The sequence below is a fragment of the Cebus imitator genome, unplaced genomic scaffold, assembly GCF_001604975.1.
Source record: "Cebus imitator isolate Cc_AM_T3 unplaced genomic scaffold, Cebus_imitator-1.0 Scaffold32, whole genome shotgun sequence".
Classification (NCBI taxonomy): domain Eukaryota; kingdom Metazoa; phylum Chordata; class Mammalia; order Primates; family Cebidae; genus Cebus; species Cebus imitator.
In genome coordinates this window covers 4870296-4885273 of record NW_016107347.1, presented here as the reverse complement: position 1 = coordinate 4885273, position 14978 = coordinate 4870296, and the positions used below count along the sequence as shown (strand labels likewise).

At 31.9% G+C, this 14978-nt stretch overlaps 1 protein-coding gene across 1 annotated transcript in view; it reads left to right on the top strand.

Moving 5' to 3' along the window:
* The window catches only part of SYCP1 (synaptonemal complex protein 1), a 117711-nt gene that overhangs the window by 58787 nt on the left and 43946 nt on the right, over positions 1-14978 (top strand). The window contains exons 19-23 of the mRNA XM_017524211.2: positions 681-798; positions 1609-1679; positions 9081-9162; positions 11924-11986; positions 12151-12213. Of these exons, the coding sequence (XP_017379700.1) occupies positions 681-798; positions 1609-1679; positions 9081-9162; positions 11924-11986; positions 12151-12213 (397 nt within the window). The remainder of the gene's footprint in view (positions 1-680; positions 799-1608; positions 1680-9080; positions 9163-11923; positions 11987-12150; positions 12214-14978) is intronic.

Sequence of the window (14978 nt, the reverse complement as noted above, 5' to 3'; positions counted from 1 at the left end):
CCTTGATATATTTGCTTTTCATGGCTTAGTGAAACAATCTCCTCTTTAATGAATTTCCAGTATCATTAAGTAGAAATAGATAATAGATGCTTCTGAAATCACTGTGTAGAGACACATATTCCTCTGGCTTCATTTAAAATTGATACTGGATGAAACCAATACAGCAATAATTTCTCTTCCGAGGTAGAACATTTGAGACCTTTTAAGACCAAGTTAGGTGTTGTGCACAAAAGTTAAACCTAGTTTTATTTATTTTAATGAAAATATTTATTTTATAGTAGCTCATGCCTCATGTACTGCTTTAATCAAGTTATAAGAAGTTTGAAATAACTTCTAAAAGACAGTCTAATGGATAGGAAAAAATTATTGAAGAAAATAATGTACTCTTCAAAATTTGTGGAAAGTATGAAAGGATGAGAGTACAGGGAACATGCAAGGAAATATATTGTGTGATATTTGAAAATTTACTAAAGAAAAATTTCAAAAATATGTAAATTAGAAGGAATAATGTAATGATTAACCTATCATGCAGCTTCAGGAATTATAAACCAGTGGTCAATTTTGTTTCGTGTTTTTCCTCAAGCCCTTCATCCCTTTCCTCTATCGTTATTTTGAATTAAATTCCATATTATGTCATTTCATTTGTAAATATTTTGGTATGACTTTTTTTAAAAAAATAGGCTTAAGAATACTGAATTAACTTCATGCTGCAACAAGCTTTCACTAGAGAACAAAGAACTCGCACAGGAAATAAGTGATATGATCCTAGAACTCAAGAAACAGCAAGAAGATATTAATGTGAGTTGACAAAAAAGTGCTGGTTACTTAGTTTCCTTTAAATTAGTTAGGTTAGAATAGATGACCTCTAAAGATCCTTTGAACTTTAAAGTCTGATTGCTTTAGAGCTAAAACTTTGTTTTAGAAGAAAAATATGCATATTAGTCTTAGAGGGTGGTAATGTGCTACAGAGACTACCCTCTGATTAACGTAGAGGCTACTCCTAGAAAAAAGTTAATCTAATTTTAAGCATCAAGATTTTAAAAAAGTATTTAGTCAATAGGTATTTAAGTCATATAAGATTGTGGAGGATACAATGATAAATAAAATATCACCCTTTCTCTTTAAGAACTTATGACAATAAAAACAGTAATTTCTCACATAACTTAAGCAAACTAGTTTGTCATATGTGTTGTTAATGGGACGAAGTGTTATCAAAGTTCGCAGGATCACTTCTACTTTGGATAAAGAGAAGACTTCAGAAAGAATATGGCATTGATTTTGGTCTTTAAAGATGAATTTGAGTTCAGTAGGTAACAGTGAATGGAAAACATTACTTGAAGTGACAATATGAACAAAGGATACAGACTCTAGCACTGGGAACCAAATGAATCATGTTTTGTTAACTGTTATATAGAGATTGTTGGGAAAATAAAGTAAGGATTAAAAAGTAGTATGGAACTATACAAGTTGAAAAGCTCATTTTTTTTTTTTTTTGCTTTATATATAGCTAAATAAATTTTATGCTAACAGATAAAGGTCTTAAATAGTAGTTTAAATTTTATTTTTGTTAAAACAAAATAATTGATATAAACAACATTATTTCTTTAGAATAGCAAAAAGCAAGAAGAAAGGATGTTGAAACAAATAGAAAACCTGGAAGAAACAGAAACACAATTAAGGCAAGACTAACAAATTGGCCTTTTTTATCTGGCAAAATATTTTGATATTTCTTTTCTATTAACTTTTATCATTAATTTAAATTGAACTGATGTTGAATATTGTATAAAGTAAATATTAGACATATATCAATGTTGTGGAATCCTGCCAAAAAATAAAATTATAATAATGTCTATTTTATACTTAGTGTTAAAAGTTAGTGAGATTAGACAAAGAAATTTTAAAGCATCATAAACTTTCTAATTATTTAATATTTAATTAAGAAAATATACTAATTACATTTCCTAAAATATAGAAGAGAAATTTTGAAAATTACTTCTAATCATATGAAGTATTCTAATGGAGTATTTATACCCACTCTATATTTTAAAGCATGTATTTGGTCATTGCTTATAATTATATATATATAATTTTACATGTGGTTTTTCCATTTAATATTATTTTTAACATTATTAATGTTTCTGTGTGTTTACACAGTCATCTAATGCCCATCTACCAGTTATTCAAGTGGATGTAATGACAGTATTTGAGCAAATTTTCTTTTGGATATTTAAATTTTTGGTTTTTCATTGTCATAAATAATACTAGTAAACATTTTGGCACATAAATACTTTTTCCTTATTTTGAATTTGATAAGATTTAAGCGTAGAATATATTAGATCATAGTAAAAGTGATTTTAATGGTTTGATGGTTAAATAGTTTCCAATAGGTTGTATCAATTAAAAACCATACAATACAACAAATATTATAGGAAAATGCTGGTCCTAAAATGTTTTGATTAATATTGGGTATTCTTAATTTATTCATAATTTAAAAGATAAGAATAAGTCATTTTTTATATATTGTGATTTTTATTTTTTGGGTAAGCTTTCAAAGCTTTCAAGTTTGATTTTAGAATTTCTTTTTAAAATTATCTGCTTATACCCATTGTCCTCTAATCTTTTGAGGTTATTTGCTTAAGCTTCTAAAAATATATTAATCTTTTGTGTGGCTTATTTATAGCATATATTTTCCCTAACCTGTTGTTTTCCTTTAACTTCAGAGAAATTTTTATTATATGAAAGGTTTGTCTTTTGTGATTTTACCATTTCTTTTCTTTTCTTTTTTTTTTTTGAGATGGAGTCTTGCTCTCTTGCCCAGGCTGGAGTGCAGTGGTGTGATCTCGTTCAAATACATGAACATATAAAGTTTGTCTGTCTCTACCTGGCTTATTTCAGTTAACATAATGATCTCCAGTTTCATCTGCACTGTTGTAAATGACAAGATCTTATTCTTTATGGCTGAATAGTACTCCATGGTGTATATGCATCACATTTTCATTATCCATTCATCTGTTGATGGACACTTACGTAGCTTTCAAATCTTGGCTATTGTGAACAGTGCAATTAACAGAGTGCAAATATCTCTTTGATACATTGATTTCCTTTCTTTGGGGTGTATACATAGGAGTGGGATTGCTGGATGACATGGTAGCTCTATTTTTGAGGAGCCTCCAACCCATTCTCCATAGCAGTTGTATTAACTTACATTCCCACCAGCAGTGTATGAGGGTTTCCTTTTCTCCACATCATACCAGCATTTTTTATTGCCTGACTTTTGGATAAAAGCCATTTTAACTGGGGTAAGATGATATCTCATTTTAGTTTTGATTTGCATTTCTCTGATGATTGATGATGTTCAATACCTTTTCATATACCTGTTTGCCATTGGTATGTCTTCTTTTGAAAGATGCCCATTTAGATCTTTTGTCCATTTTTTTCCATTGGATTATTAGATTTATTCCCATAGAGTTATTTGAGGCCCTTATATATTATGTGTATTAATCCCTTGTCAGATGGATAGTTTACAAATATTTTCTCCCATTCTGTGGGTTGTCTCCTCACTTTGCTGATTTTTTTTTTTTCTGTGCAGAAGCTTTTTAACTTGATGTGATCTGATTTGCCTGTTTTTTGCTTTGGTTGTCTGTACTTGCTGGATGTTATTCAAGAAATCTTTGCCCAGTCCAATGTCCTGGAGAGTTCCCTTGATGATTTCTTTTAGTAATTTCATAGCGTGAGAGCTTAGATTTAAGTCATTGATACATTTTGATTTGATTTTTATATATGGTAAGAGATATGGGTCTAATTTTATTTTTCTGCATATGGATATCTAGCAGATTTCCCAGCACTGTGTATTGAAACTATCCTTTCCCCAATGTGTGATCTTGGCACCTTTGTCAAAGATGAGTTCACTGCAGATATATGGATTTGTTTCTTAGTTTTCTGTTCTGTTTCATTGGTTTGTGTTTCTGTTTTTATACTAGTGCCATGCTGTTTTGGTTACTATAGCTGTGTAGTAGAATTTGAAATCAGGTAATGTGATTCCTCTAGTTTTATTCTTTTTGCCCAGAATATCTTTGGCTATTCTGGGTCTTTTGTGGTTTCATATAAATTTTAGGATTCTTTCTTCTAATTTTGTGAAGAATGTCATTGGTATTTTGATAGAGATTGCACTGAATCTGTAGATTGCTTTGGGTAGTACGGACATTTTAACAATATTGATTGTTCCAATCCATGAGCAGGGAATATCTTTCTACTTTTGTGTCCTCTTCAATTTCATTCGTCAGTATTTTATAGAGTTTGCATTGTAAAGATCTTTCACTTCTTTGGTGGGGTTAATTTCTAGGTGTTTAATTTTATTTATAGCTATTGTAAATGGGAGTACTTTCTTGATTTATTTTTCAGATTGTTTGCTGTTGGCATATAAAAATGCTACTAATTTTTTTTTCCTGAAACTTTCCTGAATTTGCTTATTAGTTCTAATAGTTTTTTTGGTGGGATCTTTAGGCTTTTCCCAGTATAAGATTATATTATCTGCAAGCAAGGATAATTTTCCTTCTTTTCCAATTTGAATGCCCCTTATTTCTTCCTCTTTTCTAATTGCTCTAGCTAGGACCTACAGTACTATGTTGAATTCAACAGTGGTGAAAGTGGGCATCCTTGTTTTGTTTCAGATCTTAGAGGAAAGGCCTCAGTGTTTTCCCATTTAGTATGATACTAGCTGTGGGTCAACCATATATGGCTTTTATTATGTTGAAGTATGTTCCTTCTGTACCCAGTTCTTTGAGGGTTTTTATCATGAAGGGATGTTGAATTATATCATATGCTTTTCAGCATCAATAGAAATGATCATATAGTTTTTGCCCTATAGCGTGTTGATATGATGTATCACATTGATTGATTTATATATGTTGAATCATCCCTACATTTGTGGAATAAGTCTCACTTGGTTCTGATTAATGATCCTTTTACTATATTGTTGAATTTGGTTTGCTAGTATTTTGTTGAAGATTTTTGCATCAATGTTCATCAGGGATATTGGCTTTTAGTTTCCTTTTTTTTTTTAATGTGTCTTTATTTGGCTTTGGTATCAGGGTAATACTGGCCTTACACAATGAGTTTAGCAGTAATCCCTCCTCCTTTATTTTTTGGAATAGTTTGTGCAGGATAGATATTAACTCTTCTTTAAATGTTTTGAAAAACTCAGCAGTGAAGCCATCAGGTCCTGGATTTTTCTTTGCTAGGAGACTTTTTATTGTAGCTTTGATCTCGTTACTTGCTTTTGATCTGTTCACATTTTAAATTTCTTTATGGTTCAATTTTGTTAGGTTGTGTGTGTCTAGATATTTATCCATTTCTTCTAGGTTTTCCAATTTATTGACGTGTGGTTCCTTAGAGTAGCCCCTAATGATCCTTTGAATTTCTGAGATACCGGTTATACTATCTCCTTTTTCATCTCCATTTTAAAATTTATTTGGGTCTTCTCTTTTTTTTCTTAGTTCATCTTCTTAAAGTTTTGTCAATTTTATCTTTTCAAAAAAACAACTTTTGTTTTGTTGATATTTTGTATTGCTTTCTTTATTTGTTTCTGCCCTGATCTTTATTATTTCTTCTCTTCTACTAATTTGGGTTTGGTTTGCTCTTGCTTTCTCTAGTTTTTTAAGATGCACCATTAGGTTGTTTGACTTTTTTAACTTTTTTGACATAGGCACTTATAAACACACCTCTTAGAACTCCTTTTGCTGTATCCCATAGGTTTCAGTGTGTTGTCTTTCTACTATCCTTTGTTTCAATAAATTTTTCAATTTTCTTCTTAATCTCTTTATTGACCCACTAAACATTCAGTAGGATATTTTTAAATTTTCATGTGTTTTTACAGTTTTTAAAATTCTTCTTGTTATTAATTTTCAGTTCAATTTCATTGTAGTCAAGAGTATATCCTTGATATGATTTCAAATTTTTTGAATGTTTTAAGACTTGTTTTGTGGCTTAACATATGGTCTATCTTTAGGAATGTTCCATGTGCTTAGGAGAAAGATGTTTATTCACAGTTGTTGGATGAAATGTTCTGTAAATATATATTAGGTTCATTTGGTCTAAAGTGCAGATTGCTTGATGTTTCTTTGGATGATCAAAGTCTGCATGATCTGTCCAATGCTGAAAGTGGGGTGTTTAAGTTAGCAGTTGTTATTTTACTGGAACCTATCTCTCTTTAGCTCTAATAATATTTGTTTTATGTATCTGTGTGCTCAAGTGTTGTGTGTATATATCTTTATAATTGTTATGTTCTCTAGCTGAATTCATCTCTTTGTCATCATATAATGACCTTCTTTGTCTCTTTTTATAGTTTTTGTATTGAAATCTATAACATGGCGTAAATATAGCCATATAAACAAATATATATATATAAAGCTATTTCTGCTCTTTTTAAGTTTCCGTTTGCATGGAGTTTCTTTTTCCATTCCTATATTTTCAGTCTGTGTATCTTTACAGGTGAAGAGGTGTTTCTTGTTAGGCAACAGCCTGTTGAATCTTGTTTTTTTATCCATTCAGTTGCTCTATGTCTTTTGATTGGAGGGTTTAGTCCATTTACATTCAACGTTATCGATAAATAAGGACTTACTCTAGCCATTTTGTTATTCGTTTTCTGGTTGTTTTGTGGTCTCTTCTTTCTTATTTCTTTCCTTCTTGTTTTCCTTATAGTAAAGGCATTTTCTTTGGTGGTATGTTTTAATTTCCTACTTTTTCATTTTTATTTGTTGTGTATTTTTTTTATTTGAGGTTACAGTGAGGCTTGCAAATATCTTATAACCCATTATTTTAAACTGATGACAAGTTAACTGATTGCATAAGCAAATAAACAAGCAAAGAGAAAACGAATAAAAACTCTACGCTTTGTTTCCCTATAAAATATAAATAAAAACAACAAAATTTTTGTTGTTTTTATTTATATTTTATTATATTTACGTCTAGAAAAATTGTTATTAGTTTTCATCAGTTCATCTTTTTGTCTTCCTATTTAAGATAGGCCGAGCGTGGTGGCTTATGCCTATAATCCCAGCACTTTGGGAGGCTGAGGCAGGTGAGTCACCAGAGGTCAGGAGTACAAGACCAGCCAGGCCAAGATGATGAAACCCTGTCTCTACTAAAAGTACAAAAATTAGCTGGGTGTGGTGGTGGGTGCCTGTAATCCCAGCTACTCAGGAGCCTGAGGCAGGAGAATCACTTGAACGCGGGAGGCAGAGGTTGCAGTGAGCGACAAAAGCGAGACTCTGTCTTAAAAAAGAGATATGACCAGTTACAGTCCACAATTACATTGTTATAATACTCTGGTTTTACTGTTACCAGTGAGTTGTATATCTTCAGATGATTTCTTATTGCTCATTAACATTCTTTTCTTACAGATGGAAGAACTCTCTTTAACATTTGTTATAGGACAGATCTGGTGTTAATGGAATTTCTTAGCTTATGTTTGTCTGAGAAAGTCTTTATTTCTCCTTCATGTTTGAAGGATATTTTCACTGGATATACTATTCTAGGGTCTAAGCTTTTTCATTTAGCACTTTAAATATGACATGACACTTTCTGGGCCTGTAAGGTTTCCATTGAAAAGTCTTCTGCCTGACATACTGCATGTTATTTATTTCTTTTCTCTTGCTGCTTTTAGAATTCTTTCTTTGTCCTTGACCTCTGTGAGTTTGATTTTTAAATGCCTTAAGGTAGTCTTCTTTGGTTTAAATATACTTGATGTTCTAATAACCTTTTTGTCCTTGAATATTTAGATGGTTCTCTAGGTTGGGAAGTTCTCTGTTATTATGCCCTTGAATCAACTTACTACCCTCGTCTCTGTCTCTACCTCCTCTTTAAGTCCAATGACTCTTAGATTTGCCCTTTTGAGGCTGTTTTCCAGATCTTGTAGGCATGTCTACTAAGCATTCTTGTATTGCTATAAAGAAATACCTGAGACTGGGTAATTTCTAAAGAAAAGAGGTTAATTGGCTTATAGTTCTCTAGGTCATACAGAAAGCATGGTGATGGCACCTGCTTACCTTCTTGGAAGGCCTTAGGGAACTTTTACTCATGGTAGAAGGCAAAAAAGGAGCAGGCACTTCACATGGCAAAAGCAGGAGCAAGAGTGGTGGGGAGGACACACTTTTAAACATCCAAATGTTGCAAGAATTCGCTATTGCCAACATCCTCAAGCCATGAGGGATCTGCCCCTGATTCAAACACCTCCAATCAGTCCCCACTTCCAATATTGGGGATTGTATTTCAATATGAAATTTGGGTGAGAACAAATATCCAAACTATATCATTGCACCTCCCCTACCCACATCTCATATACTTTTCACATTCCTAAATACAATCATGGCTTCCAAATAGTTCCCCAGAGTCATAACTCATTCCACCATTACTCAAAAGTCCAAAGGCCAAAGTCTCATCTGAGAGAAGGCAAGTCCTTTCCACCTGTAAAATCAAAACAAGTTAATTACTTCCAAGATACCATGGGCATACAGGTATTGAATAAATACTCCCATTCCAAAATGGAGAAATCAACCAGAAGAATTGAGTTCAGGCTCCATGCAAATCTGAAACTCAGCAGGGCAGTCATTAAATCTTAAAGCTCCAAAATAATCTCCTTTGACTCCATATGTGACATACAGGGAACACTGGTACAAAGGGTGGGCTCTTCTGGCCTTTGGCAGCTCTGCCCCTGTTGCTTTGTATTTTGATATTTAGTTTATCTTTCTCTTTTTTAAAACTATAAAAACGTTTAAAGCCATCAATTTACTTCTGAACACAATGATGAATTTATAACATAGTGTTTGATATGTAATGTTTCCTTGTTCATTATTTTCTAACTAACTTGTTTTTATATTTTAAGTTTCCATTTAATCCATTAGTTGTTTAGATGACTTCCACATGTTTGGGGACTCTTGTTTGTACTTATATTCTGAAGTATTCAGTTTTGGATTTTACATTTGGTTAAATAATGTGGTCTTTGAAACTTCCTTATTTTGATTATTTGAGATCTTTATATCTAATAATTTTTATTATAATGTCACTCTTCCATTTTCTTTTAGAAATGAACTGGAATATGTGAGAGAAGAGCTAAAACAGAAAAGAGATGAAGTTAAATGTAAATTGGACAAGAGTGAAGAAAATGTATGTTATATTTAATAATAAATTTTATTACCAAATTTCAAATCATAAGAGCAACACCATTGTCTAAAATAAAAAAAAGTATAATGTTGTACAAATAATAGTGATCTAGAGACTGTCATCAGCCATCAACCTTAAATATCTAGGAAAAGTTGGATAATTTTACTATTAATATGTGATCTATATCTAGAAGAAATAGTGGCATAATTCTGATTTTTTATTAAAATATGCACAATATTTAATGTATACTTAACATTTTTAGGCTAAAGAAAAGGCTCATACTTTAGTAATATAAAATATATGGATAACAAATAGTTTAATAAGTTTGTGTCATGCTTTGGTGAGTATGATAACAAATTAAGATAATAAGGTTCTTAGGGAAGAATGTCATAAAAATGGAATAGTACAAGGTATGTGACATGATTATAGAACATATTATACAGAATGGAAGAAAATTGTGCCAAAGTAGAAAGCTCGATCTAGATTATGAGATCTTTGATTGTATTTTTTTTCATTTGTTCAACAAATATTATTGACCACCTACTATGTGCCAGATACTGTTCTGGGTGTTACATTTGGATTTCATTTATTTGGGACATAGTAGTGATCTAAGTAAAGTTTTTTAATGGGGAGGTGACACCTTTTAATATTTGAGAATGAAATGGGGAGAGATGAAAGGCATTGGAATTAGTAGGAAGGCTACTAAAAGTAGTCCTGAAAGTTCTAAAAAAAATCTTGGTGAGAACTCTGGCCTAGTTTAGTTCATATTTAATCCTGAGCCAATCATTGTAGCTAGGAGATAGAGTAACCTGGCTAAGCCTGAGCTGCATGTCCATTCACAGAGATAGAGTTAGCCCCCATCAAATATCATGACCTGAGCAGGACTACTGTGGATTTTATAGTAGAGTAGTTCTTGTAGGAAAGGGTGCTGGCCAGACCAAAACAGAGGCCCCCTATTTGGATACTATTAGAGTCTGTAGAAAGAACATGTAATCCAAACTTGAGTTAGGGCATGCTTCCTGAAAGAAGTCACATTCAATGTGAAGCCTTAGATTAATAGGAATTAGTCGAGGGCAGGTGGTGGACACAAGTATAGCAGGGAGGATAATATTCTAAGTTGAAAATATATAAACATTGTATGGGTAAGTCTGAAAGTATCAGAGCATGGCATATTTAAGTAACTACAAAAAGTTCATTGTGACTGAAAGATGGAGTGTAAGGTAATGGTGGTAGTGGGGAGAGTGAGGAAAGATGAGGGTAGGGAGGGGTAAGCATGGAGAGATGAAGGTGGGGAAAGATGAGGGTGAATCATTTAAGGCCACATAAGCTATATTTAGGAGTTTGAGGTCATTGAAGAATTTTGACATGAGGATTGTTAAAATTATATTTACACTTTTGAGAGCTGTAAAACTATTGGAATAGTTCAAGGATGAGATGAGCTAACATTTTAAAGGGCTTAAATAGACCAAGTGCATTCTAGGTTCTTTCTTGTTATCTTGCTTAACTGGAAGTCATTATTGCTCTTATTTTATGAATTGGGAAATCAGACCTCCAAAGGATAAAAACCTTCAAAAGATTACATGACTAAGAAAGTAGCAGAGCTGGTCTTCTGCATTCTTTACACTATATCACATTTTCCTCTCTGAAAAGCGATTTTTCTTTTAGTTCATATATATTAGTTAAATTCAACCTGAAAAAATGAACTTAATCTACTAAATACTTGGTATGTAATTGACTACTTAAAAATTTGTAACAGAGGCCATTGCAGATCATTAAGCCTGTTGTTTGTCATGGAGAAAAACATGAATTTCATTTTTAACATAAAATAAAATTCTCCCTTAAGAATTTAAAACATAATTTATTTTGCCAATATACAAAATATTAGTGATGATTTAAGGAAAAAAATGAAATGCATGACAAATTTTTAGCATATTTCAGTTTTCCATATTTGGATTTCAACTTACTTGTTGAAACAGATTCCCAGAAAGAATCCAGGCTGTAAATATTTCCAGATATTTTGTATGACATTGAATTTCATTATACTTTTTCCCCCCAATCTGGTACCTTAATTCAGACATTTGTTACTTTATATACATTTTACCTATCTGAGCCTTAGTTTCCTCATCTCTCAAATGGAGATAATGGCTATCCTTTTCTGATGGTTGCAAAGTTCAGAATTAACAAATGTTTGTGAAAGCTATATTTAATAGATTATAAACGTTTATATACGACAATTTAAAAAATTCAAGATAAACTGGGAAAGCTGATAAAACATCATAAAGATAAGAATGATGAATGTTGACATATAAGCAGCAACATGAAAATGATTTTTTTAACTGAGAAAAATTATATATATTTATGGCATACAAAGTGATGTTTTGATATATGTATACATTGTGAAATGATTAAATCATGCTAGTTAACATATTCATAATTTCATATACAAAGATAATTTTTTTTTTAAAAAAGGGATACTGAGGCTGAGTATAGTGGCTTACACTTGTAATCCCAGCACTTTGGGAGGCTGAGGTGGGAGGATCACTTGAGCCCGGGAGTTGGAGGTTGCAGTGAGCTATGATTGCATTTGTATTTAGATGATCTTTATTAAAATTTGTGATTATAGTATAATTTTTATATTAATGGAATTACCATGATTTTGAAGTGGTCTTTATAAGTACATTATGCAATATTTTTATTAGTCTGAAATTGCCTGTTTTGACTGGAATACTGAATAAAATAGTTGTAATTTCTCATAATTTTTTAGCGTAACAATTTAAGGAAACAAGTTGAAAATAAAAACAAACGTATTGAAGAACTTCAGCAGGAGGTATGTATTTTTTTTTTATAAATATTCTCAAAATCAAACTGATATTTTCACCATAGTTTTAGAGAATAATGCTTTCCCTTCCTTTAGTAATTTAAGTCAAAATCAGTGGAAAGGTGGGTTTGAATAACTTTAGTACTAAATATATTTATTTTTACTTTTAACAGAATAAGGCCTTGAAAAAAAAAGGTATAGCAGAAAGCAAGCAACTGAATGTTTATGAGATAAAGGTATTTGGCATCTTTATTTTTGTTTTTTTTAAATACTAATAGATAGATGAGAATTTAGAAATTTTATGCCACTTATTTATACCGTAACAATATAAAATGAAAATTGTATTCAAGCAGCTTAAGAATATATGTGCATGCATGAGCTGTTTGTGTGTGGTCATATTCCCTACGTCTAGGTGTGATTATCCTGCTCCAAACGGGGATTGAGAACCATTTACTTGTATAAAACAAATTAAAGCTCTACAGTGTAAGCTCCTGATATTAAAGCCGTATTTTGTAATCTTATTAATAAGTCTTTGAACAATGACTGACAGTAAGTATTCAATAAATAGTTTTTGAATTATAAATGGAAAACAGCAGTTCTCATTGTATTAAGTATGTGCTTTTTGGGAGGAAACATAAAAATCTTAGACCTTCCTTTAATATTATTTGAAATTAAAAATATGTAAATGTGATTAAAAAGTCAAGTAAGGATTTTCATAAATTGTTGATATTCTATATAAATGTAGGAGATACATATATCTTATAATTCAGCTCTTCTACTTCCAGGTAAAGTCAGGAGAAAGGTACAAAAATATTCATAGCAGTATTATTTTTGTTAGCCCCAAACAGAAGACAACACACATGTCAATTAGTAGTATAAAAATCAGTCAATAAAAAAATAACACAAAATAACCCAGATGTTGGAATTAGCAGATAAAGTCTTTTATGCAGCTATTATAAACATGTTCAAAGACAGAAAGGAAACTATGGTCATAATGAAAGATCAGATGGGGAATCTCAGTGAAGAAATGGAAACTGAAAATAATCAAATGGAAGTTCTAAAACTGAAAAGTAAAATGTTCTTAAAAACCAAAACCAAAACCAAATGATCCTAATAGTAGATTGAAGACAAATGAATCAAGTGTCAGCAGCCTGTAGAACAATAGCAAGTGTTTTTAAGAGTGTAATTGGAGTCCCCAAATAAGAAGAGAGAGAGAATAGGGCAAATACAGTTTTTATTTTTGAGATAGACTCTCACTCTGTCATTCAGGCTGGAGTGCAGTGGAGTGATTACAATACACTGCAGCCTCGACCTCCTGAGGTCAGGTGAACCTCCTACCTCAACCTCCTGAGTAGGTGGGACTACAGGTGTATGCCACCACATCCAACTAATTTTTGTATTTTTGATAGGGATAGGGGGTTTTCCATGTTTCCCAGGCTGATCTTGAACTCCTGGGTTCAAGTAATCCACCCACCTCAGCCTCCCCAGTTGCTAGGATTACAGGTGTGAGTGATTGTGCCTGACCTGGGCAAATAAAATTAATTGAGGAATTTCTCAAAAATTTCCCACATTTAATATAAAACAAACTTGCAGATTCATGGCCCTCACCAAATCCAAAGCAAGATAGACACAAAACCATATGTAAGCAGTCATATCTTAGTCAAAGTTTTAAAACCAAAGATAAAAAGAAACTTTTAAAAGCAGACAAGAAAAAAATGTCACATTGCACAACGACACAGATGATGGTTGACCTTGTATCAGGACAGTGAAGGCCAGATGACCAAAGAATGACATTTATAAAATGCTAACAAAAGTCAACCATCAACCCAGAATTCTGTATGCAGCAAAAAATATTTATAAAAAATGAAGATAACATGACATTAAAAGCTGTACCCTAAGCAATACTAAAGGAATTTCTCCAAGCTGAAGGAAAATGGCATTAGATGGAAATTTGGATCAGGAGAAGAAATGAGAAACACTGGAAATGGTAAATATTAAGATGAATTTAAAAGATGATATATTTTTCTTTTATTTTAAAAGGGTATATATGGCTGCTTAAAGGAAAAAAAATTGCTATTATAGAGTTTATAATCTATGTGACTGCCATAACACAAAGGACAGGGGAGCAAATATAGCTATTTTGTTGTAACATTTTTATATTACATATGAAACAGTACATTATTAACTCTTAAGTAGAGTTTGATAGGTTAGTGATACATACTATCCTCCTTAGAGCAACCACTACAAAATAATGCAACCAAGTATAGCTGTCTTAGTTTAGGTTTTTATAACAAAGTACCATAGACTGGGTGGTGTATAAACAATAAACATTTTTTTCTTATAGTACTGGAGACTGGAAGTCTAAAATCAAGGCACTGGCAGATTTAGTATCTGGTTCCTGGTTCATAAACAGCCATCTTCTCATTATGTTCTCAAATGGCAGAAGGGGCAAAAGAGCTCTCTGGGATCCTTTTTTAACAAGGACACTAATTTCGTTAATGAAGGCTCCACCCTTACAATCTAATCACTTCCCACAGGCCCTACTATATTATCACATTGTGGGTAGGATTTCAAGATATGAATTTTGCGGGAATATCCAGTCCACAACAATAGCAAAAAAGCCAATAGAAGAATTAAAATGAAATAGAATACGAAAAAAGTTTGATAAACTCATAAGGAAGTGCAGAGAAACAAAAAACAGATACGAATAGAAGACAAATAGCATAATGACCTGAACTCAACCGTATCAATAAATTACTTTAAATGTCAATGGACAAATGTTTCAATAAAAAGGCAGAAATGATCATTCTGGATAAAAAAAATCAAGGGCAAACCATATGCTGCTATTAGAGACACACTGTATTTAATATAAAGACACAAAGAGGTTTAAGGGAAAAAGATAAAAGAAAGAAATACAATCATGCCAATAGTAAGCATATGAAAGTAGAGTGACACTTCGAATAGTAAGACAATTTCAATAACACAAATATAAGACAAATAA